Source organism: Ambystoma mexicanum, chromosome 8 (genome assembly GCF_040938575.1).
Source record: "Ambystoma mexicanum isolate Mex_15411 chromosome 8, UKY_AmexF1_1, whole genome shotgun sequence".
Lineage (NCBI taxonomy): Eukaryota > Metazoa > Chordata > Amphibia > Caudata > Ambystomatidae > Ambystoma > Ambystoma mexicanum.
The window spans coordinates 899,511,990-899,538,964 of NC_090929.1; the positions used below are offsets into that span (position 1 = coordinate 899,511,990).

Consider the following 26,975-nt stretch of genomic DNA (forward strand, 5'->3'; position numbering starts at 1 on the left):
TGTGTAGGAATCTCTGCAAAACGCGACCGACTAGGATGGCGAAAAAAAACAATCTGGGGGACCTAGAAGCGTGAAGGACCATGGGTACAGGTGACGGCAAACGAGCCCAGTCGAAGTCCTTTTCGAAAACAAGTCATGCAATACTCTGCGACTACCACTAATGTCAGTCTAGTAGATCCACAAGCCTCATAAATCATATGCATGCATGTACAAGCCTATCATTACAATTAATTATATAAAACATAGCTTTTTCCGTGAATGTCCCAATACAATTTAGCACAAAAAAATTATAGTCCACGTGAGGCAAGACTTCATTAAACGATCCCAATGGTATACAAGTCCCCAAGTCTCAGTATCGGTCTGTACTACTCATGGGACCCTGGTAGAGGGGCAGAGCAGTCAGGCTCATCATAAGAGGAAGATGTGAGCTGTAGGTAAGTACACAGATTCCAGTCAGTACAGCAGTCCAAAGAAACATAAATAAAAGTTAGATTAATATATATGTTATATTTACACAAGGAATCTTAGAATACTTGGCTCAATTAACCAACACACAGGATTACTTATAAATACTAAAGACCACTGCTCAGTTTGTAGTTGCTCCCGGTTACAATTGTTACAGCATTGGACACCGACAGGTCTACCGTATTATCTGGAATACTGCGCACAGACAAAGATGAACAGTAATTTTATTTAGTTTGAAAAACCACATAAGTGTTTTCGGAAGGAAAACAGTTGGTTAGTCAAAACAGATTAAGGATCTAGAGGCATTTTCTTGGCAAACTAAAGCTTTAAATGTCTGATCCCCAACTATGCAAAAGTCACTTTGGAGAGGGCTCAAAGTCTTACGAAGCAGCAGAACAGCAAAAGTTCCTGTGGATACTTTGTCTCTAGTTAAGGATACAGACCCTGTTAAAGGGCTCGCAAAAGGGACACAAGCTGCCAGCTAAGAGTGGACACCTCTTCGTGCACTCCAACGCTCTGGAGCAACTTCTCGGTTTACGGTAAGCAATATCTTTTCACCCCATAGTAACTTAGGTTAGAAGACATTTTGTGTTTGGATTCTCTTCTGCACCGCAGCGCCGGGCCCGGTCTCCTTGGTCTGGTGAAAAAGCAGGACAACGAATAAGATTTCTCAGCAGCAGTCTCAAGAGAATTCCAATTGGGTCTTGCTTGGGTGCAGTTACCTTTTTTGCTCCTTTACTAGAAGGATACAACCATCCCCAGGAATCTACAGATCAGTCATGTTTAATAGGGAGTTTGCACATACTGCAACCACGGAATTATATCCACCTGTGTGCTGAGATTATCCCAGTTTGAGCCCTAGAATGACATGGAGGGCAAATGCACCAAATTGTTCATTTGTTTGCAAAGGTCAGGCCTCTCTAAGCAAAGGGTGGCACCAATTGGGTCCAATTCGGTCCTCAAGCCACTGGGGGTTGTGCAGTGACATGATGAGGATGAAAAATGCGATGGTTTCACTTCAACCTAAAGAGGCACCAAGCACGTTAACCTCCTTGGTCCTAAGCCCCTGAATCAGGATCTGGCATTCATGTTTGTGTGGTGAAGAATCATCTTGATACCTTAAAACCCCTTCCCACACAAATCTTCCATTCCTGAAAGTGACCGAGTCAGATGTTGGTCAGCGATGCCCAAAAAGAATTGAGACTAGCAGAACCAGTCTTTAAGAAAAAAGTAAAGGCAGGACAAAAGCTAAGTGGGAACTAATTCAAGCACCCATTTGCTGGTCCCATTTTCCATCGACCACTCCAAACGAAAGATATTGGACTCACTGCATCATCTATGAGTCACTTGGAAATGTTCCACAGACTAGCATCGACCTGCTTCAAGTATCAATTATTGTAAAGTAAGACTATGCAGACCATCTGCTACAAAAGGTCTCCCATGCAGTGTCCTGTGCCAAGCCAATAAGAGGCAAATGCAGACCTCAATCCTTCAAAATAGGCTTTTGAAGGCATACGAAGGCATACGACGTTCAACAGGTTGAGAAAGCTCCAAGAATTGGCATGCAAGAAAAGCCCTGGCATAAATTCGAGAAAATAAAAATAATGTTTTTTGGTGCTACACAAGACAAAAAGGAATCGAGATTAAAATAGCAGGAAAGACTGCTGCCTACATTGCAACTTTATTTTACTACGCATTTCTTGTCCCATGAAAGCTTTTAACAATTTCCACATATCGTGTGCACTGTTCAACAAAACCTCCCTCGACATCAGTGGCTGCAATCAACAGTCCATTTTACATATTGCGTAGTTTGAGAAACTTTCAAGCACTACCAAAATTCAAATCTCAGAAATCAAGTGAACCAGTTGTCACACTTGTTTGTGGTTTTATTTTTTCCTCTTTATTTTTTTTTACTACACATTGTTTAAATTAAAATAAAAATAAAACATTTAAAAAAAAAAAAAAAAATCACATGCACATGTGTGGCTCAGATCATGTAGAATCCATTTGGAAGCAGAGAGCGTACAAATTAATAAGTGTTTTAAAAGCAATATTACGATGAAAGTTCTCTTTTACTTACGGAATAGTTCCTAGTATTTATCTTCACACCAGCTTTCGCTCCACCAAAAGGCACATCTGTAAGTGAAAGAGAAATTTAGCTTCTAAAAGGGGTCAGGTTAACAAGCGTTATAACGCTTAATTCGTGAGAAGTGAGACACGTTACTCCCCAAAAACAGTAAACTGAGTGAGGAATTATGTAGGCAATGTTGCAAAATTAAATTCGAGCAGAGCAAGGTTAAAACAACTGTTGTAAAATCCCTCAGAGGCACGCACTTCCCTGCATATCAAATATAAACGATGGCTCCTTTTGCATCAATAAACCAGAACGTAAAGGTTATGCACCTTAGGGACTACATTACTCCCACTTCCTGTCCATGAGAGACAGGATCACAGCCTTTTTCTGGGAAAATATTGAATTCACATGCATGTAGCCATAACCCTCAAGGCGCTGTTCCGCACCACCCCCTGCCAGACACTTTTCATCCATTGAGGCAGTACCTAACGGATATTCTTTTTAGGGGGCAAGGTGGAAGGGTGTATGAAAGGGACTATGGACGAGGACAGGGTGCAAAAAGTCCACTCGCCACAAGCCAGTGGCTAGTAATACTCTTGAGTAAGAAATTGTGTGCCATTTGTATGTGTAGAATTGCAGTGGCGAGTGACTTGGGGCTGGCGAGTAGGTTGCAATTTGAAATGTGTGCCCTTGGATTTCCCTTCACAGGAAGTGTTAGGGAAGAAGGTGCGTCTCCAGGACCGCCTTGTCCTTATGGAAGTTGGTATATGGTTCAATAGGCGAAAGCCTGTGGAAGGTGCAAAGAATTGTTTCCAAAGATGCTGAAGGAGAGCTTGAAAGGAGGAAAAAAAAAAAAAAAAAAAAAAAAAAAGACCCAAAAACCTCACCATTTGGGACCTTCTGGACTCCCACCACTTGTTCAGAACCCTGTGAAGAAGGGGAGTGACCGCATACATCACTAGGTCTTGCCAAGATTTGGCAAAGCGTCGCCCTGGGAATTTGAACCTACTCCCTGCTTCAAACCAGACAACTGGCATTTCCATTCTGGACTGTCGCTAATCGGTCAATCAAGGGGAACATAGACTTCCGGGATTGAGCTCCCACTTGATTGACAAAGCCATCATGTTTTGGAATTTGCCTCCTCAATGCTGTTCCCAGAAAGGCTAAGCACCAGTTGTGCGATTTCATTGAACATAGCGTGCTTCCTCAACCCCACTGCTACAAAGACCTTCTGTGATTGTGTGTGGCAGCTGTGCCGTCCATTAGGACAAACTGCAATGTTCCGGAGGAAAGCCTTCAAGGCATATAGCCTTGAGTTCCACACGATTGATGTGGCACTTGAACTGTTCCTGGGAACAAAGGCAATGAACCTCCATGCGGTTCAGAGTTGCTCCCCAACCATTCAGGGACAAGTGTGTTGTAATCCTTGCCGAGGGGAGAGATTACACTATGCTTTCCAACCATGAGGTTTGCCAGGTTGCTCCACCAGCTGAGATCCTCCTGCAGACTCCCTGGAATCGACAGGAAGGACTAGGAAATGGTTTTTCAGTTCACATAGTCTAGGTAGATTTGCGTAGGATTCATCCTGGCATAATGCATTGAGGGCATACACAAGGCCATGAGGTCCCGAAGCCTCTAGAACCCCCATGCTGTGGCTTGCTTTTCAATCAGGAACAATGAACAGGTGTGAAGTAGTGCAGAATTCAGGAAAAACCCATTTCCCAGCATCGTACAGGAATCCTATGATGGTCAAACTGTGCAGCTGTCAAGGAAGATGGCAATCACAAGCAGAGTCCCAGCCTGAATCGAAGGTCCAGTAAGATTCAAGGAGGATGTTGCCACCTCCTGACTAGTGACCCTCACCAACAGATTGTCCAAGCAGTGGTAACAAGGCACCCCTTGAAACTGCTGCCATCAGTTTAGTAAAACCTTTGGGTGCCAAGTTCCACCGAAATGGCAGCACCAGATACTGGAATGGTCTCCCTAGCAGGGAAAAATGCAATGGAGTTCCAATATAGGTACACGTGGGTAGAGTCCTGGAGATCCACCATGCAGAGTCAGTCACACCGACAAAGGGCCAACCGTATCACCAGTTGATATGGGATAGGGGCAGGATTCTCAGGATAGCCTGGTTGGGTCTGAGATTAGTAACATTTTGAAGAAGGCAGACGACCAGATGCGCAGGAGAGTCTCCTGTAAGAGGAAAAGAGCAAACCGGACGAAGCAGTGGGGCAGAAGGAGGTGGAGTGGTGTGACCAAGGGGAAGACTAAAGCCCATCATACAACCGACAGGACCCATGGATCGCCTCAGATGTCTCTTCGAGAAACCAGACAGATGCTTCTCACGCCCCCCTGTCCCTTACTGGAGTAAAATGAAGGTGAACAAGCCCACCATTTCATGGACTTTGCCTTGGTTAAGGGAGAGAAAGTGCCTTGGTAAAACTCCTGGGAGTGGTGCGCTGGTTTCTGTGGTGGCCCAAAGATGAACTATCCTGCTGACAAGCTGTCCACTCCTGGACTCCTTAAATCCAACAAAGGAGCACAATCGTTGGTTCTCTTGTGAGGAGAAGGGCTTCTGCTGTGCCTTTGCAAGCACTTTGAGGGACTTGGCCACTTGTGTACTGTTCTCCTTTTTCTTCAACTCCTCGTCTGTATCCATAAAGAGGTTTTCCTGCAAACACTGCTGGGGGTGGGTGGCAGGGGCAAGAATTTGGTCGGCCTCATGCATGCCCGGCACCTAACAGACAGCAATACACTCAAGCTGACATTTATTTTATTTATTTGAATTTATAAAGCGCCCAGCGGCACGTGGGCATTGTGGCGCTGTTACAGCATATTCACTTAGTACAAGTTAAATTTCAGGACAGCGATACAGATTTGGGAGGATATGTAATAGGCAGTGATACATGTTAAATGCATTGTGGAAGCAGTTTAATTAAACAAGTTAGTTTTTGGAACCTTCCTGAAGACTGAGGGATTCTTCGTGCCGTAGACTAGTTGGGAGTGCATTCCAAGCTTTTGGGGCTAGTACTTCAAAGCTAGAGCCGCCAGCCTTGGCTCCGTTGAATGCTGGGACTGCGAGTAGGTGGGAGTATTGGTCTCGTCTTGGTCTGTGGGCCAGAGCATGGTGTATTCTTTCAGTCAGGTAGGCAGGGGCAGTCTGGGCAATGCATTTGTGGGCGATTGTGAGGGCTTTCAAAGTTCTACGTTCTTTGATTGGGAGCCAATGGGCATTTTTTCTTGCCGGAGAGATTGGTTCTCTCCTAGGGATGCTAAGGGCGGCTCTGAGGGCGCCGTTTTGTGCTGTTTGGAGTTTGTTAATGTTCTTTGCGGAGGTGCCTAGGAGTAAGATGTTGCAATGGTCAAGTTTTGTGCCAATGGTGGCTCTCGCAATGTTAAGGCAGTTGGTTGGTGATAGGTGGGGTTTTACTGCATTTATGATTTTTGTTGTGAATGCTGCGGAAGATGAAATGGCACCGACTTGCTTGTCCATGGATAGGGTGGCATCCAGATATACGCCAAGGGTTTTCACTATGGTGGAAGCTGTGATAACAGTATTCTCAATACTGAAAAAACTATTTGTCTAGTTTTTTTAGGGATTCTTTGGGGCCTATCAGTAGGATTTCAGTTTTTTTCCCCCATTTAGACAGACCATTGGCTGCCATCCAAGCATGGATGCGTGCATATGTCTTCTGGATAGTGTTGAGGTCTTGATCATAGTTCCCTATAAGCGGAAGAAGAATTTGTGTGTCGTCGGCATAGTTAGTAAAGGCTATGCCGAATTCTTCAAGGTCACTGAACATTGGGAGGGTGAATAGGTTGTATAGAGTGGGGGAGGTACAGGATCCTTGTGGCACTCCACACTCAATGGGAGATGGAGTGGCTGAGGCCTGGTCGGAGAAGACCCTCATCGCACGGCCTTCCAAGAAGGTTACCCAGGCGGTGGCTTCTTGGGAGAAGTGGGCGGCGTTAGTGAGATGTCTACATAGGATCTTGTGGTCAACCAGGTCAAAGGCAGCCAAAAGATCCAAGAGTAGGAGGAGTGAGGATTTGCCTTTGTCCAGTGGTTCGAGTAGTTGATTCTTGAGGTCTAGAAGTGCTGATTCTGTGCCATGACGGGGACGGAAGCCCGATTGTCTTTTTGCAAGGATGTTGTGGGTTTCTAGGTAAGATTGGATCTGTAGGTAGGCAGCCTTATCTAGAATTTTTAACAGGAAGGGCACAGTGGTAATAGGACGGTAGTTGTTAGGAGAGTCTGGGTCAAGGGTAGGTTTCTTTAGAAGTGGGCGGACCCAGGCTTCCTTGAGGGTGAGTGGGACGGTGCGGTTGGTGAAGGAGGCGTTGATAAAAGGTGGTGATGAAAGGGGCCAAGGCTGTGGCACAGTCCTTGACTAAGTTGGCTGGGCATGTGTCACCTTCACATAATGACGGTTTGATAGGTTTCATGATCAGTAGGACTTCCGAGATTGTTACTTCCCTGAATGTAAAGGGTGTGGGAATGTTTGTGCCAGGTTGATAGTCAGCTGCTGGTTGTGTGGCCGAGGACTTAGGTGTTGGTATGGTGGTTTTAGGCAGATTGTCAAATTGGGTCTTGATTTTGTTTTGGAGCGTTTTGATTTAGTTTAGCATGGCGTGTTGAATATTGTTACACCAGGCTTCGTTTTTCTCAGTGGGTTGTGTGGAGGTAGGGGGGTTGGACAGCTCGTTGAAAATGGCAAATAACTCTTTAGATTGGGATTGCGCTTTCTCAATTCTAGAGTTGTATGTGGCAGCTTTGGCTTTGGAGATGGCCCGTTTGTAAAGTCTAGCGGTTACGCAGTAGGCGTCTCTTGTGGTGGTGGAGGGGTTCTTTTGCCAAGAGGTTAGTGCTCCTCTTTTAGCGGAACGGGCATCAAGAAGTTCTCGAGTGAACCATGAGTTTGCATGGAGAGTATGCTTGGCTTTTTTCTTTCCAGTGGAGCGATGGTATCCAATACCTCTTTGAGAGAGGTGCTATAGATTTCAACTAGTTCTGTGGGATCATTGGAGGTGGGGTGGGCGAGTGCAGAGGTCTCAATGAGGGGGAGGATTCTTTTTGCAGTTAGTAATTTCTTGGATCTGGCAATGGTGGCTGGTGCGGGTGGGTTTGGGTTCACTGTTGGTTTTGAGGGTAAGAAGAAGTGTAGTAAGTGGTGGTCAGTCCATGGGCGTGGGGTGTTGGAGCTGAGGTCAGCGGCACAGTTGTGATCTGCGATCCAATCTAATATTCGACCTTTGGTGTGAGTTGGGTGAAGCATAGGTCTTGGAGAGCTTTGCCTTTCTTATCTTTGAGGTCTTGGAAGCCCAGGTTAATGTCGCCTAAGAGCATAGCTCTTGTGTTCATTTTCAGGTCGTCTCCTAGGATATGGGTGATTTTGGGTTGGAAGTCGTTGGTTGGGCCTGGAGGACGGTAGACAATGTGGAGTGTTATGGTATCATTTGGCGAGGGTGATATTTTTACTGATAGCAAGTCAAAGTTATCCGACTCGGTAGTTTTTAGTTGCCTGGCGTTAATGGATTCCCTGAGAATTAATGCTACCCCTCCACCTTTGCTGGAGGTTCTGTCTTGGCGTAGGCTAATGTAACCTGCTGGTAGGGTTTGGCAGATGGCTGGACCAGAGGCTTCATGTAGCCATGTCTCGGTGATGGCTAAGATGTCTAGATCTAGTTCGGTGATGAAATCGTGAATCTCTGTGGCATGTGCTGGTAGGGAGCGTGCATTGATAAGTGCACAATGGAAAGGAGTTTTCTTGTTTGTTTCTGGTTTGGTTTTGGTAAGGATGCTTGTGGGATTGTCCGATTTGGGGGTACAAGCCATTAGGGTGGTTGTAGGTGGATGTATTTTCCTGGAAGGGTTTTAGAGACGGTTGCAAAGTGGGCGGATCTGGAGCCTAGTCTTTGATTCCTCCTGTAGGTCTCCATGGGGTGAGATCTAGCTTGTGAGCTGTAGTAAGGCTTGGATGGCGTGGTGCTCTGAGACTGCTTGAGAGCTTAGAGAGCCAGAGTGGATTCTAGTGTCTGTGTCCATACACAGCAGGCATCCGCTGCCACCAGACACCTCCAATAGTCCAGCAGAGAGTAATCGCTTATCCTGAGGCAGGAATTGTTTGAATTGAATTCAGCAATCGCCTTTCAAAGTCTTTGATTTGCCTCCGCTTACTAAGGGAGAGGGCGGAGTTCTGCTAGACCCTTTTCCCCCCCAATGTCCCCAGCAGCTTGTTTGCCTTTTCTAAAATGGAGGCTTGGTAGGCCCCAAGAGCCACCTTGGAGTACAAGGATGCTGCTTTCACCCCCGGTAAGAGAGGCTGGGGTGCAAAGACACAGGCCTCCTTCGATGACAATGTTATGGTCCCCACATCTATCCTCACGCTGACATTGTGGAGCTTTTATCATTGGATTGATTCCACCAACACATACCTCTGCATAGGGACTCCCACATGCGCCGGTGCCCTAAAGGACAACACTGCAGACAGGACCCCTGGTTCGGTCTGTGGCATCTCTGGCAATGGGATGTCTAGAAACTCTAGACCTGTGATCCTCTCATGGAAGGCTCTAGTCAATTATGGTAGTAGTTACTCTCTGGTTGTCAGGACCATCAACAGTGTCCCAACTGGCCAGCCATTTCAGAATCTGCAGTACCAGAGGGGAGGAGTTCTCACCGGTGGAGATAGTGGAAATGTGGTTGATGGCCTCAGCTGGGGCGATCAAGTCTCCTCTGGCCACAGATGCCATGGCTATGTGGTAAGCCCAAAGCACACTGCTGGGGTGTGGGTTTCAGCTAGCTCCCTTGCACCAGCATGGAAGGCTGCACAAGCATCTAACAAATGATGGTGGAAATAGCACCCCCAGTCTCTGGGTATTTAATGCATTATCACCTGCAATTTGGCAAAAAAGCAGCCCCCAACAGAGGCTGAGTTAGTTGGGAAAACTGAGGAGGTGACCAAGGCTGGACCAACCAAGGCTGGAACACACATGGGCCAACGTGTAAGGGAAGGGTTAGAATAAACCACAGGGAGGATTTCTGTAGCAGGGATCACACCCTTGTTGCAGCTGCCCATTACATTGAAGTGGAAAAGGGATCTCTGCAGTGAGCGGTGCACCACTCAAAGTCCTGGATATTTCACTAGAACTGGTGCCATTAGATAAAGAATCAGAGCTTTCCCGCCCTTTCAAAGGCATACACACCATCTTGGAAGCTTGAGAGGCAGAGGAAATGCAGACTCCGGTGTCCACCATCTTTTGTTGTTATCTTGATGACATGTGCAGACTACTATTTGGGTAGCCCCTCACACTTCGCCTTTTACTAGGGAATCCCGAGCAAGATCTTGATATTAGCCCCTGAAGGAGGAATCCATGGAGGAACCCCTAAATGAACCCCCCCCCTCCCTCCCGGATTCCCTCCCATCCAATGAGGATCCTCAAACATATGCCTTTGGCCACTTCACGGGGATCCCAGCACTTAGACCTGAACATGGTGGCTTTGACGATTACCCCGGAAAACATGGACTGCTGGGATCCTTCCTGTCTGAGAGACTATCGGGAAGGAGTTTCCCCAGATGGAGTGTCCTAAACGAGAGAAGATCACTCACCCCACAGTAAGGTTTTACTTCCACGAATTTCAGAAGGTGTGGAAGAGGGGTTCCTGAAAAGGTCCCCCCAGCAGCTCAAGCATCCATTTCAACACCAGACAAAGCCTGTTACAGGCCAAACACTGGTCCCAAAAGTGGTCCAGGACCTGGAACTCCTGACAGAGGGAGTGTGGGTCTGACTAAAGAACGCTATAGTTGCAGGGAACACAAGCGACAAGACTGCTTTTAACTGGAGGAACGAAACTAGGCGGAGGAGGAAAGAAAGGAAAAAGGCCATCAAGCAAAAACAAAAACAAAAAAATGCTGTGAAAATTACCAAAACGACAAGAGACGAAAGCACACTGTGCTAAAGGATCCCGTCAGTCCACCACCAAGAAAATAATTGGAGTTTCGAGGCTTCAGACTGTGGCCACGTGCCTGCATTGGGGCCAAGTTCTCAGAGAAAATGTCCTTCTGTAAAATGGCTCCCGTTCATTGCAAAATGCATGGTTGAAGGGGGACGGTATGCTGCTAAGTGTTCAGCATCCAAGGATCCAGAAACAGGAAGAGAGCATGGTTGACCATACAAAAGTTACACTAGCCTAACCGCTTAATCAGCACATTTGCAAAGTTTAGACATTTCAGAGTGCTTAATGTAAGAAAAAGGAGTTACTAAAGTTACTATCCTTGGCCTACGATGCCAAACTTGCAGTATCCAGGGGCACACCTTTCAACTTTGGCTGGGACAGATTAAAACCACTTAAAAATGATTGGATTATTTTCATTCACCAAGATTACATTTCTGATAAAACTTGAAGGATGCAGCACCACTATTTGTTTTAACATATAAAAAAGAAACACTTACCAACTACAGCACATTTGTAGGTCATTAGGGAGGCCAATGCTTTAACTTCATCAACACTAACTTCGGTGCTGTAACGAATGCCTGCAAAAAGCAAAAATATGGGTAATCGGACATTAAACATGTACATACATAATACAGATAGAAATGACGAACGCAGCGTTGTTAACGTGCAAAAGCACCAAAGCAGGCCACGTGGGCTGAAATGGCACCTGGGAAGTTGCAGAATTTGAAATGTCATTCACAAAGTTGTACCACAACATTGAACCCGAATTTCGCACAAACACGGGGCCTTTCCTCCTCTGCAATATACTTAAGCGCGCACACACGTACACTATAACCTGGCATATAAAATAACTTTTAAAGAGATATTATAAATCTAATTCCCATCGTCAACTGCGCTTTTGTTTTCACAATTAACTGCATTTTTTCGGTGCATCACTATCGTCGTCGCATGCTTAATTTAAAGCACTGTCTTTCATCTCCATGCTTCCTGGTATGTCTTTTGCATCTATCAAATAGCGAATTTACAACTCACACTCAAATCTATTATGTACCAACCAAACATACTTTTTCATGAATCGACCACGGAAACCAAGCTTCAGGTTAGTTTACTATTGCTTGCACACGCTCCCAATACCCAAACAGAATTCATCTTCGTGCAAAAAAAAATGAAAAATTGTGGTTTCAATGTTTTTGTTTCGCTTACATAGGACTTTAGCCTTCCAATACATTCTTTATACATGTTGCCCCCCCCTTTTTCATTTAAGAAGAATATCACATTTTAATAGAAAACAGTGGTCCGACATTTTCCTTTACTCTCGCGTTCTGAAGTGTAGCCACCTTAGCTATTGTTTCCCAGGGAACATTTTTGAAAAAGCTAAGGCCGCAGCTTTGCCCTGCACCAAGGCATCTATGCTTTTGGGGCTTTGAAGACCCTGAACAGATTAGGCGTCTGAAATGCAGGATGTTATCCAGTGGGAAATGGAGACCCAAGATGCGCTCCTTTTGGATTTCCAAATGTAACCAACAAGAGGTTCTGAAGTCTTTCGTTCTTTCTAAATAGAGCCCTTCCAACGTCCAGGTTGTGAGGGACCCGCTCAGCATCTGACAGACTGCCTCCATACTTTGTGCCTTAATATTTTTACCCATACTAGGGTGAACAATTACATTTAAAAAAGGACCATCACTCCCTCATGTGAATACCAACTCCCTAGGGGAATGCCACCATTTACTAGAACGTCAATACTTTTGGGCTCATTTAAAGCCGCCAAGTTCATTTGCAGTACTATTGGTTTCACGAAACTTCTTGTTAGAGAACCAACTAACAAGTTCTCTGCTATAGCCAGTCTCCAGGAAGGCAGGGTTGTTGAATTGGATGAAAATAGAAAACATTCTTAGATAGGCTAAATCACAAAAAATTAACAAAATGGAGAAGGAAGAGTCATGAGCAAGATTGAAAGTTTCCGAGGTGGTAAAAACAGTGAAAAAGCATTGACAATGCTAACAATTTGGGCTTGTGTAGATAAGGGGGAATGCATTTGCAAGACACTGCTGTAGTGTATTAACTGGCCATCAATGATAGCAGCTGCAAAAGGATGCAAGTACGAATATTCTACACGAGCCACAAATGTTGGCTCCGCCAATTACTGTTTCTAACAGGACTTCAGTGATGGACACACACGGTGCCCATAGAGTGGGTGAAGGCAGACCTGGTTGGCATTTTTTATGACACCAGTAGCATGGTTGTTAAAGCTGCAATTAAGTCATTACCTCTCAGGAGACGGCTTTGAAAAACCGCCAGCAGACATCGAGCAAAGTTGGATGGTACATAAAGCTCTCAAATAGATCCCACAAGAGTGTTTTGGGGTAGGGTGGGGCAGGAAGCGGGAACAGCCTTAGGGATTAGCATGGCCAAATAACCAAACAGACAAGTTTTGCGTCACCGCTTATATGCCATTTCTCCCTAGCTGCAAAAGTGTCAGCTTATAGGTGGCAGTAACCACCCAATTGCCCCAAACCGAAAAAGGGAGATTTCCCGTTTCCATGAAATTGGTGAATATAGGGAAGAGGTGCTCTTCTGTAAATGCAATGGAGCAATTCTAAATGAACTGGCCAGAGAGTGTCTAAATCCCAGCAGTGCATACACAGAACGAGCACACTTCCTGGCTTGCATTCTGAATAACCGAAATGACTTGATTGGTGGTGGAATATGACTTCCGGAAGGAAGAGGTTTGTATTTATTAGCTGGTCTGGGCATTTCTAACCCAAGATGATGGCAGTACTCTAATGAAGGTTAGAAAGTACGAATGTCTTCTGTGAACATAGATAAATAGCGGTCTTGTGTAGGAGAAATTAGGGTAAACAAGATCAGTATTGAGTGCACCACAGGCACGAAAAGTGCCTGCACCAACAGGTCAGCTTCGATAAGCAGCAGGTACATTCTCGACACATTCACAGCAGGAACTTGCAGCTCAGAACTTATGCAGAAAATAGCACACTTTGGGAGGACTACCAAACAACTATGCAATGCAGTAACGTTTAAACAGCAAATTCGGACTAATTTATGCATGTGCCAAGGAGTCCATACATTTTTCTTAATATCTGCTAAGCAGTGTTAACTGGAATGAAGATTTTCTAATAAGTCAAGAAAGGCGCAAAATGGGCTTATGCCAACCATAAAACATAACTATAGTCTGCGCACAAACTACACTTCGTTAAAATATTTAGCAAACCTTATATATCGGTGTACTACAATAATGAGCCATACATCTATATTGCTCCTCTTCCTCTGAAACACTGGTTGCTTATGTAATTTAGGTTATTTTACAGCAATTTATACCACACACTGCTGCCTTGCATGGTCTCCAGACTGCTTGAAAGATGTGGTTTATGATTCCAAGATGGTGGCTGGAGAGGGACGAACGTGAACATCTGAGCTCCATCTCAAAGGCGTACAAAATAATGAAGAAAAGCACAACCATTGCAAAATATAAGCTAAACAAATCTCTGAGAGGGGGTTTGGTCATGAAAATAGTGGCCAAAATCCCTGGTGTCGCATACAAGCAGAGGTTGTCAGTACCCGGGGAGAGACAAACAAAAGGTGGACGATTTAGAGGCGTCCCCAACCCACGGAGGCCCAAGTGTGCAGCAGAACAAGGGCGAGAGGCCGATCAATGATCCAGATAGGCCAGTGGGCATCCCAGACCAACAGGGGATACGCAACAAGGGCCTAACAGAACGAGAACCGGATGGCAGAGTTCAGGACCATGCCTAGACCTGCTACGAACCAACAGAGGGTGAACGCGGGCCAGCTAGTGAATTCAGCGGTGATGTGGTGTTTGGCAAAGGTGTAGGCCCAGAGAACAGGGCAGGCTACCAGAATAAAGGAGCGCTCGTGACCTCCGGCAGAACAGCTCTCAAACCCACGACAGTGAGGGGAGCCCAAAAAAATAAAAATTTTAAAAAAGAAAGTACTCCCACGGAGCACAACAGCAGAGGACTGAGGGGGAGGAGTGGGCACCCTAAGAAGAGGAGATATGAGTCGTCAGAATTGGAACCAAGCCAGGTCCCAGGAACACCCACAAGTAGCCACTCTGGCACACCACATCCCCGCAAAGGAGATCCAAGGGCAAGGACAGAAGGCTGATGGTCCCTTGAAGCACAATACAGACCTCAGAATGAGAGGTACAGAACTACCCGGGTATCATTCAGTCATAACTTTATTCAGCGGGGAGCCATAAAGGTTCTCCACAAATATCACAAATTAAAATCATAGTAAACACAATTCCATTAGTCAAATTTAAATTAAATATAGTGGCCCTATGGTCAAGGTACGTCTCAATAGAGACGTGGTTCATTGTGAGGACTTCTTATCGTGGGCCCAAACATGAACACCATATATTAATAACCCTTTGGCTGTAAAATTGAGGGTGGGAGAATCAATCTACACCCTTCTTCCAACGTTTACTTCTGCGACAGGGTTCCCAACAGGTGCGCACAGAGTTTTATTGTGGTGTTCTTAAGCTGGCATCTCCTGTCAAGGGCTAATAAGTTCCTGGCCAAACCAGGCTCCCCAAAGTCAATTCGAATAGAGTGAGGGGCGGTACCCCACCGTTATCAAATCCTGGTGCAGTTTATAAATTGATACTAGTTTCAAACAAACACCCCTTCACTGTCTGCATTCAGGGTAAGCATGTATTTATTAACGTGTCCCTGGATTCATATTGGTTGGGGGACAGTTGGGGGCTGGGGGGGGGGGGGCATCAATATATTTATGCAGGGTCCCCATTCTCCAAGATATATCTTTCCACTGCTTGAGTTGGCAGTTGAGGAGGGTGGGACATGACGAAAAACTGCTAACAGAATTGATGTTGGCCCTGGAATATTACCTTTGGTTTAGATTTTAGAGATGCACAGTGTGCTGCATTCCTGTCAGGAACACAGCTTCTAAGGACATTTGTCGGCTGTCTCCCTTCAACTTCTTGAGTGCATCCAGACTTGGTACTGGCTTGGTTCCTGCTACAATTCTCTCCACCCAGAGATGTTCGTGATGCAGGAGCAATTCACAGGTGGAATTAGGCCGGGTGTCGTCAATTTGGCATTTGGCCTTGTGTCACTCACTTGGTTAGTCCATAGGCCCACCCTGGCCACTCCCGTCCCGACTGCCTCAATCAGGATAAAAGGTGATTTTGTATTCTGATACAACAGTACTACAATGGCACTGCTTGTGGGCTGCCGGCCTCCGACCACCCACCCCTCCCTCCCTCCCTCCAAACACCAGTCTGGGCATATCCAGGTTGGGCCCTTTGCTGGCCGGGAGATAAGGGGCCAGGTAGCCTTCTATCCGATATTACTTGGCCAGAAACCCCTGGTGCTCCTGTGGCCTTACCCTGCAGCTTCTCGGCTGCGCTATCAGCCTGGCAGAGTGCTCCCTCCAATAGTGGCCCACTACTAGAGCCTTGAGGATAAACAGTTGGGTTGTCGAACAGGGCAGGTTTGATAGTAGTGTCAAACTTGTGATGGCATGGTGTCCCCCGCCCCTTGGTCCAACAATTAATGGGGATCAATGATGCTGTAACTCCAGAGGTTGACAAAGCCACAGGTGCTACATGAGATGCAGTGGGAAGAGGAAAGATGAGATCAGTTTCTTGGACTTCGGCTTCCATCATAACAGTTCAAGTGTGGGACATTAGTTGGAGGCATACTGCTGTGAACCCCAAGCCCTATCCCAACCCACCCCTCCTCCCCCGCCCAGCTTGCAACCTTTCAGTTCTAGGCCGAATGCAATTATCAGAAGGCAAATGGGAAGGCAAACGCAAACAGTCCATTACTTCACTGGATAAGCTAGTAATTGGAACACCTTCTATAGGAGTCTTTGAATTGGTCTCAGTAGGTCCCCCCCCAAGAATCCAAGCTAACTGGTACACTGGATACATGAGCACAGGAACTGATTAATCTCAGTAATCAGAGAGTGAGCTTCCTCCAGGGAACATACAAGATTAGTTGAGCTGGGCTCTACCATGCGGCTGTGTGGCGTAGGCAGGAGCGTTTTCATCGGCAGTTTCCTCTTTACAGCCAGTATTCCCCTTTTAGGTTTAATTACGGACATGGCAAAAAGTGGCGAACTTGGCTTAATAGATTGAGATTGTGCAGTACAACAGTTAATAAAATGGAAGTGGTGATGGGGAAATACAATGATCCTGCTCACTCAAAATACGGGGTGCTGGTCTGGATCTGTATGCTGGTTCCCCTCGCCTCTCCGACCCCCTCAAAGTCTCTAGGTCTCACCTCGTTGCTGATCCGAGTCGGGCATACACAAAAAGAACCTCTGGGCTCCCTAGCTCACAAGTTCATCCTCAGTATTTGAGTGTCATACGGGCAGTGGTTCTGACGTGGTAGCTCCTCCCTGAAGCGCTTACTCCCACGGGATATCAAAGGGGACACAGAGGAGACTGCGCCCACCAGCATTAAGGCAGGCAATGATAACCCCAGTGGGCCATATCAATAACAGTGGAGGGGGTAACCACAGCACATGACGCACAACCCACAGGGGGTCCCCTGGAAGCATACTCCTCTCCTAAGTACCAAAAGAAATAACATAACAGCAATAGGGGCATGAATTAGGTGCACTCTCTAAGCTTGCAGGGAGGTCTTGGGCGCACACACAGAAGAAATCTCAATGCCATGCTAGAGGCAGAGACACACACTGGCCAGCAAACACACTGCAAACAAACCCCGGGAAGGAAACATAGAACAGTGCTGGAGGAAAGATGCACAATCACAAGAGCCCAGAGATATAGCCAAGTAGCACAGCCAAAGCAGAAGATGAGACTACAGAAATCCTCCAACAGTACTTTACAGGAAAAAACATACAACAATCTTCCAAACACAATTTACACTCCTTAAAGAGGAACTGGAGTAAATCAATGCAGGAATAAAACGGGAGACGTGGAAAAGATGGAAGAACAAACTCCAACGAAAAGGCACTGCAGTAGTTAGCCGAGTACTCCAGGAAAAAGGACGAAGTGCTATAGCAACCCCTGTGGATCTCACAAAAGCTGGAAATACAAAGCAAATCTCTGAAGAAACAGTTCAAGATCATCCAATATTCGCATTAACAACTTGCCGGAAAATATTGAGAGATAAATACCTGAAGGAAACAGTGCGAAATCCATTTGCTGGCATGCTGGGGCAGCTAGGGGTGGGGATGGAATCGGCCACTGATTGATAGAATCCATTGTGTGGGCCCAAAGAGAGGGGAACCAGGGGCCAGACCAAGAGAGTCCTAGTGGCGATTACATGATACGACCAGGTGGGACCGATTACTAAAACGTGGCACGGACATCAGGCCCCATAAAGGTCAATGGAGTGCAGACACAGTTGTTCCAAGACCTAGCCCAATCAACATTACAGAAACGCAGATCAATGGGGCCAGTGGTAAAAGCCCTCGTGCACAAACTAATTAAAAATAAGTAGACCTTCCAGCTCGGTTTGCTCTTCACGTGGTAGGGAAAACAACAGGATTAAGACATGTGAGGAGGAGGGGGGGCTCTTAAAAGGAAGAAGACGTGGATAATATAGGATCACGGTGCAACACTTCTCCTTCCAAAAGTAAGCATGGGAAGGGTAAATGGTGGAAAGAGCGTGCCGGGAGGGTGAGCAGTAAGTGACATAGCCTGTGGTAGGCTCTGACAATAGAGGTAGCAGGTGATGGCATATGACAAACTATTGAAAAGGAGCCAAACTATTGAAAAGGAGCCAAACTATTGAAAAGGAGTCCAATGAGTAATTTGGAATCAGAAGTTGGGTTGTAGCAATCCCCCACCATTAATTCTTCTCTGGGAAGTGGCAGTGGGACAAAGCAGAGGGTAAGCTGCCTGAGGTCTCACTAGGAACTTTGTATCACCCCAGAAGTTACGGGGACGGGTATATCAGGGTTGGATATGTATGTGTGGCGGGGTGGGGGTTGGGGGGTGTTAAGGGAAGATTATGTGATAGCTTCTCACCAACCAGTAGGCAACTAAGAAGGCAAAGAAGGGAAGAGACAGCGGTAGTGACAATACAGCAGGTAGGAACCTCGATCAGGCAGAAGAGTGCCTGGCATTAGGGACAGGACACTTGGGGATTACACATTCAAGTTAACATCGTATAATATCAGAGGACTAAATTGCCTTGTAAAAAGGAGAAAAAGGTTGAGCAAACAAATTACAGCCTCACAGGAAACACATACAGAAACTTAGGTATAGACTGAAATTGTATAAATATCCTCTCATCATACAAGCAAATTCCCAGGGAAAAACAGCAGGCGTACGATAGCCCGTCGTAACATTCCAGAACTCCAGCTCCTAGGTTCACAAGCAGACCAGAGCGGGAGCAGACAAGAGTGGGAGATTCTATTCACTAAGAGCCAAGTGGACGCGTTTAGATTCACAATAGCTGCAATATACGCCCCCAACACGCGTCGGAATGGGTTCCTGAAATGTGTCCTGTCCAATCGGGAGGCATTCACCATGGGTCAGATCATTATGGTGGGTGACCTAACCTAGCGTGGGATTCGCAGAGGGACAGAAGCACAAGAATATACCATGGGCAGGTAGCTTAATCAAATGAACAATTAGCCATTAAAGATATATGGCTGACACTGCACAACGAGAAGGGGTATACTCTACTTACATGTCCACGGATCTTTTTCCCGCATGGATTACGTTTGGGCCTCAATGACTTGCAAGTCATTGAGGCCCAAACGTAATCCATCTGCCTGTAGGCAGAGCAGAGGATGTGGAGCTGGGCACAATTCGGCTGTCAAATCATACCCTTATTATGGTAACATTTAGAATGAAGAGGGGAATATGGCAATGTGCTTCTTCATCAGAGCTTCTTAAGGATAAAATACTACTAGGTGAGATTGGCGAAACGATCAGGGAATGCTTCGATATCAATGAAACCCTGGAAATTAAGTGGAGCATAATCTGGGACACCTTCAAGGCGGTATTAAGAGGAGAACTAAAAAAGGCAGGCAGGGACAAACAAAAAAGCTTGAAAAGGAGCGACAAAAAAAAACAGGGGTTTTCATGAGGAGAATGACTCAAATAGCACCATGAGGAAGGAATATCGGGGCATTAGGGGCCCAATAACTTATGATCTAAAAAAGCAGAAAAGGCACTCCTAAACTTACATCAGAAATACTACATAAAAGCCAAAAAGGCAGACAGATTTCTGGCGAGACAGCTCAGGGAAAGAACAGCGACAGACCATAGAGAGAAAAAAAAACGCCACTGAAGTAACGGCCACCAAAGATATAAACAAGCAATTTGAAAGATTTTTGCTCAAACCTATTCACGTCTGATCTCCTGGATGGATCTACACAAGATGAATATTTGCAATCGACCCCGCTTCATAAGCTTAAGGCCATGGAGAGGGAACAACTAGAAGCAGAGATAACGCCAAAAGAATTCTTTAGGTGATACGACAGTTGCCCTTGAACAAAGGCTCAGTTTCGGATGGATATCCGTCAGCATTTTATAAGGCTTATCGGACGCACCTGGCTACCAAGCTAGTCACAGTATTTAATGCCTTTAGCACACAAGGAGAATATCTCCTACGATGTAGGAAGCTACGGTGGTCCGCCTCCCAAACATCATAAGACCCAACTCAATGCAGATCATATAGACCCATAACGCTAATCAAGTTAAGAGCCAAAACATATTCAAAAATATGTGCCAATACAGTAGAAGAGATCTTGCCTAGATCTCTGGGTTCATTGAAAGAAAAAAAAAAAAAAAAAAAAACAGGCCAACATTCAATAACACCCGTCGGGTATGCAGCCTAGTGGAGAAGATGGCTAAGAAGGGACTCGCAGCACTTCTGCGCTCATTGGATGTCATGAACGCATTTGACTGGGTCTAGTGGCAATTCCTTTTTCATACAAAAACTTGATCAGATCTCAGTTCCTACATAGCTGCAACTTACATCAAGACAAAGACTCTTAAATGGGCAATTATCCCATGGTATTTTAAACAGAAGAGGCACGAAACAAGGGTGTCCAAACTCCCCACTCTATTTGCAACCCATCTAGAACCCTTCCTTAAGCCGGTCAGAGTAAACAAAGATATCAAGCGGATCCACGTTGGAAGGGAGGAACACAAGATAATGGCATTCGCAGATTCTCATGCCGGTAATAGATCTAGTCAGATTCCTTCCGATTATGGTTTGAGAAACAGGAGAATTGGAGCGGTGGCTGGGCTGAAGATAATACCACAAAATCAGAAATTCTGAACTCGATAGAGAGGTATTTAACGCAGTCACAGCATTTAGACGGGCAACAGGTGGGAATAAAACCTTTGGAGTAACAATAACAAATTTGTTGGATTCAATGTATGGTGCGAATGACCAACCACTGCTGTAAGCAGTCAAGACCAAGTTGAACAAATGGGGATCAATTACCTCCTGTCTGGTTAGGGGTAAATGCCATTAAGATGGCGATTCTGCCTACAGTTCTGTACTATTTCCAAGCACTCCCAATACCTGTACCCAGAAAATTATTCTTTTTCACTACATTAAACAAAATGATTTCTGCATCTTTATGGCTAAACAAAATACAGGGGGTAGCAATGAAAAGACCAATTGTAGGGGTGGGGTAGCCCTACCGAAACTTATTAACCATTATGCAGCAGCGTAAATCAGGGGGATTGGAGAATGTCCGACAAGGGACTCGAAAAGGATTTGGGCTAGGATGGACAAAGCAATAGTAGGTACACCCCTGGATGACGTCCTATGGCCGAAGACTGACGATAAACCACAGAACATGCTAAAGAGCAAAATAACAGCATTAGTATTAAATGTATCGGAAAGATTAGCAGAAAGATGCAGGAACACATATTTACCTTCCCAGTTAACACATCGGTTTTAAAATCCATTTGAGCAAGGTAGTGAACAAGGGGCGTTTATTTACTGAAAACAGTGGGTGCAGTAAACTGGGGGTTATGAACCAAGAGGTATTTACTTTGAGGATTGTAAAAAAGCATTTGTGATAGAAGGAGGAAGAGTCTCAGGTACTGCCAGATGCAACACTGGCCTACAGAACCAACAGACAGAACAGCAATACTAGAACACTCACCACTCTAGAAATATATCTCTACACAAATAGAGTAACAGTAAATTGATTTCAGCGTTGTATAAAATTATATCAAAACCCCACGGATCAAATGGACATAAATGAGCAAGTGGGAAATGACGGTGCAGCATGCAATTCCACAAGACAACTGAGAAAGGCTCTGGTAATGCTGCTAAATTAACTAGAGCAGAGCAAACAAGAGAAATGTGGTACAAGGTAATGGTGCACTCCCCTACACTGCAGAGAGGCTCCACAGATTCAGTTGAAGAGCTACTTGATCTTGCACCCTCTCTAGCATTTCAGGGGAGACTGGGACCATATATGGTGGAGCTGCATACTGGTCTAATTCTGTGTGGTAGTAAATAGTAGGATGAAAGATGTTGGGATCGCAAATTGAGAAACAAGGAGACAATGTCTGGGGACTATATGAGGACGGCGCAAACTCATGGAGCAAAACGTAAGGCGTATGCAATACTGAACATATGGGCCCCGTTAGTAACTGCACAGCGATGGAGACAAAAAGACCCTCCAGTGGAACAGGATTGGATATGCACGATTTAGAACTGTGTGGCCCTAGAGTGGGTAACATACTTAATACCAAGGGACTATGTCATGTTCAGACTGGATTGGGGTCTGGTTATTTCCATCCTTAAAAATGACTAGGGAACCAATGTGTCCTCTGAGATTACAGATTCTGGAAATTGAGTGACTTTGGAGGTTCGCTGGCAGTAAAGAATATGCGGGATCTAGTGGGAGACTATGGGGAGTGGTTGAAAATGTAGTGCTTTGTTGTATTGTATTTATATAGCGCTTTAATCCAAAGCGCTTTACATTATAACATGCCTTACTAACAAATCTCCCAAAAATAAATAAATATATTACACACACACACACCCCAGAACACACAAAAAAAGCCAACAGGGTGACCAGAAGAACTAAATAAAGTACACTACAGCACAATATTCATGTAGGTCCCTTGCCACAAAGGCAGTAGCAATCCTTCCTGCCGTACATCTAAAAATCTAAAATATTTGAAAAGCTGAGTAAAATCCTACGGCAGTACCAGGACAAGTAGCCTTTTCAGAGAAAGGAATGACTCCCCTTTAAAAAAAGCATCCATTAGCTGTTTTAGTACAGAGCATAACTTTCCACTAACTCTGGCACAGCTCAGAGGAAGAAAAAAACAAAAACAAAAAAACAAACCTGTGCCAAGTCTCAGCAATGAGGCACCATTTAAGTTAGCTTATTGAGCCCATACAATCTAAACACTGCATCTATTCAGATGTGATGATTCATTGTGGTGTAGGTTTGAGGAATGAATATGAATGTTCTTTAAATGAGAACCAGACTGTGCTTAATCTAAGTCTTTGTATATGCCAGTGACTGGGCAGGGCGTGTCTCAACCATGCATAGACAAAAAAAGCCAGTAAGCTGTTTGATTGCAGATTTTGATCATGTCGAGATGTAGCTGCTTGTAAGAAACAGGCACCATTTACACTGCCAAGATGGTAATGTGACGTTGGAACAACATTTGTACGTTTAGCCTTTTATCTTTCCCCACACTAAACTCAGCATGCACATACATTTGCAACCATCTGAGAACATTTGCTGCCAAAAATTGCCAAATCCGGATGGATTATACAGGGGGAGGCAAGAGACTACGTAGGTAGTGGTGAACGACAGCCAAACAAGCAGGCCTGGCAAAAGAGCAGCGCCACTAAAAGAATGACTGTGTAAACATTGGCATAGATGGGCATAGTCGGTGCAAGCTTTCACACTGCACCCAGTACAGACACAGACAGTCCCCCACGCCCAGTCAACCGTCACCTTCATCAACATCCTGCCTACCCAAACCACCAAGCCCTCTGGCAGCGGGCAGTGCGACCATCACCAGTTCACCTGCTCAACTTCCCTTCTTAAATGACTTAATGCAATTGGTCGATGAGAGATTTAAATAAAAAATAAATAAAGCTTCACCAAGAAACCCCACACTGAAGTTTAAAATAAATTATTGGCAACTGCTTTGCACTACTACAAACCATCCGGGTCAACAGTTCAAAGGTTCAGTGGAAGAATTCGTCAGCGGCTCCAAAGATAATAGAATGCCTCCTAGCATCTAGCTTTTGGATCCGCAAGTTGCCTCTTCTAGTCATTCACGGCGGAAACAGATGTGTGAAAACCTATTGGCCATGCAGTATGGCCACACTTCATTCTTCAACTAGTGGAGAGATACAGGTGCCGAGACAAATGGCCGGAAAGGAAATGCAAGACACTCAATTTATGGCATATGGACATGTGCGCCATCAGCGTTCTTCAAACGCCGCTGTACAGCTCATTGCCTGGGTTAGACAATAGCAGGAGTTGGGACACGCGACTACAGCAAAGAGCCCCTGGTACCCAAAGGTAGCACCTCATTTACCCATTTTTTTTACACAGTTTAGAAACAAACCTGTAGTTCATGGATCCTGGGCTAGAAGCAACTATCAAAAGCGCAAGGAGGTTTGGAATAATCATACAAGCATTACTGATGCCAAAAATGATCACGTTGGAATGAAACGTTCCCAGGAAAGCATCTTCAGAAAAGGCGCACCACATCACAGCAACAGGCTTTACATTTAACGTAGTTAGTTTCTTCCATTATGTCTTGAAGCCAGCAGAGGTGTGGTTCAAGAAACAGTCGGGATCTGATGCGCAGAGGGCTGCAGTGTTTGGATGGTTGCTGCTGTTAACTGATGGAATAGTTCAAAGTGATTTCACAATCAGCAGGTTAAAAAGAATATGAAAAACATTTCAGTGAGTAACCACCAGCATCCTTGCTGCCTGGCAGCATTAAAAGAACCTTTCAATGACTCAAGACACCAACCAATCCAGGACAAGCCTCAACACATTGGTGTGAGATTTGAAACTGCAATTTATTTTTTTTGTTTACAAAGCTCCAAAAGCCTGCAGGCATCAGGGCGCTGAAACACGTATACAAGGACAATCTATAAAAAGAAAGGACAAGGCAGCTATAGAGCGTTAGATGGGCAAAGGTTGATTGAACGATGTGGGGAAATTACCTGAATAAATGGGTTTGCGAAGCTTTCTTAAAGGGTTTCAGATTGTCATCCCCTATGAGGATAGTGGGCATGAGAGTCCACAGTTTGGCTGCTTTAAAAGCAAAGATTTTTCTAGACCTTTTTTACCTGATATGTTTGTCTGCTGAACACAGTATTCTTGTAGGATGGCATTGGTGCAGTGCCATGTACATATTTTTGGACAATTGATCCCAGTTTGAATTGCATTCTTTCTTGTACAGATAACCAGAGCAAGTTCCTCCTGTGGTTCGTGATGTGTTCTGGTTTTACGTGTTTGTTCACAATACGAACTGCATTGCTTTGGATCACTTGACACTTCCCTACGTTGTTGCCCCGATCAACAGGGAATTTCAGTCATCCAATTTGGACAACACTGGTTCGGGCGATGGTTGCTGCATTATCCTCAAGATATACAAGGACGAATATTTTTCAAGAGATGGATGAGTAGTTGCAGCTTTTAGTCATCTGATTAACGTATGCATCTGAGAGATGCCTCCAATTGGATAACCACCTTACCAAGGACCAGTATGCAATTTGCACCCATCTAAAATTTGGTATATTGTGTCCAATTTTGCATGTATGGCTGCTGAGCCAAAGATCATAAGCTCAGTTTTTTACCCATTGGTGCATAGCCAATTCGTTTACATCCAATCTTCTACAAGATGGAAGATCGTAGATAATGTAGTGGCATCTCTGTCATACACTCCTATGATTTCAATGACAAGCCAAGTGTTTATCAGCATACTTAGTGAAAAACACACGCAGGTCTTCTAGGAGCGAGTAAAGGGATCTGACAAAGATTAAAAAGTAATGGGGAAATGCTTGCCCCCTGTGGAAAACCACACCAAATGGGAGACATAGGAGATCATGCATTGCCCCATTGGATACATGCTTCCCTGTCAGACAGGAATGAGAGGAACCATTCTGCCACTTTGTCCGAGCATTGACCTTGGACGCCCAGCATTTGTTTAAGAATACTGTGGTCCACCAAGTCAAAGGCTGCAGACAAATCCAAGAGAGTTGGGATGCCCACTTTTGCCTTCTTCGATAATTTGCAGCATATGATACTGGAGATCTAGGAGGGCAGTCTCAGTGCTGTAGTTTGACCTGAAGCCCAATAGATGTTTTCCACTTCAATGAAAGATTGAGATGGTTTGTGTGCTGCTTTGTCCAGGACCTTGAGGAGGACATTGCAGTTACTGATGGGTCTAAGGTTGGTTGGATCTTTGGGATCCAAATTGGGCTTTTGTTGAATTGGGGTAATTTCGGCAGTCTGTATGTCCTCAGGAACCTTTGCTTCCCTAAAGGAGGCATTAACAAACGTAGTAAGAAAGGGCAAGAATACTTCCCGATTGTTTCAGTAGGATTTTTGAAGGAATAATGTTCTTGGAACATGCTGTGCGACTCAGATTTGAGAATGTTTTCCATGTCACATAGCTCTATTTTGGTGAATGCAAAAGTGGGGCCGGGCTGGCTTGAGGTTTGGTGGTCTTTGATATAAGCAGTCACCAGAGGTAGAAGAGGACCGTAATTCATCTTTGATCTTCCTTCTCGACTTGGTGATTTTTTCTTTAAGAGCGGCCTGTACTGTTATGGTGTCTTCAGTGGTAGGCACAAAAGATACTTTGAGGGCGTTGGGTTTCTCTAGTGATATTATTTTAAACTGTTTTCTAGAGTTGTTTGTAGCTGGTTCGATTTCTGAGTTATAGAAATTTTTCTTACTATCACCTTGTTTTTATATGTTTTGTCCACTTGTTTCCAGGCATCCTTGTTGGATTTGGATGGATTTTTAATCCAAGTAGATTTTAGTCTACGGTTCTCTTTTTTCAGGGCAACAAAGTCATGATTGAATCACTTTTGGAGATCAGGGTTTTCTCGGACCAGTTTTTTTTTTTTTTTAGGGGTGCTACCCTGTCAACCAGTGTGGGGAGTTTTCTTGGTATACTTTAAGAAGTTGTTCCACTGAGTCATCGACTAACGTTTCACTCATGACGGTGTTGGGAGCTCAGCTGGATCTAAAATGTTGATCATTCCTACTGCAGACAGATTTAGAGGGATGAAGAGATTTTGTATGTTCATTAGGTAGTTGGAGATGCCATTCTACAGAATGGTGATCCAACTAGATACATGGTAGTTTGATCCATCTGGGCGGCTACATTTCTAGTACACACCCAATCAAGAATATGATTTTTGTCATTGGTTGGTGTGTTGTTCATTACTTTGCAATGGGCATTGTTTAAATCTCGTTCCTGTTGTATGGCCTCTATCAGTTTTGTCGCCTTTCCACCGATTGAAG

At 45.0% G+C, this 26,975-nt stretch overlaps 1 protein-coding gene across 1 annotated transcript in view; it reads right to left on the bottom strand.

Annotated features, from left to right (window-relative positions):
• GLUD1 (glutamate dehydrogenase 1) overlaps nt 1-26,975 on the bottom strand; it is a 501,976-nt gene that overhangs the window by 423,904 nt on the left and 51,097 nt on the right. Inside the window, exons 2-3 of the mRNA XM_069610788.1 lie at nt 10,991-11,071; nt 2,546-2,601 (exon numbers count right to left, since the gene is read on the bottom strand). Of these exons, the coding sequence (XP_069466889.1) occupies nt 2,546-2,601; nt 10,991-11,071 (137 nt within the window). The remainder of the gene's footprint in view (nt 1-2,545; nt 2,602-10,990; nt 11,072-26,975) is intronic.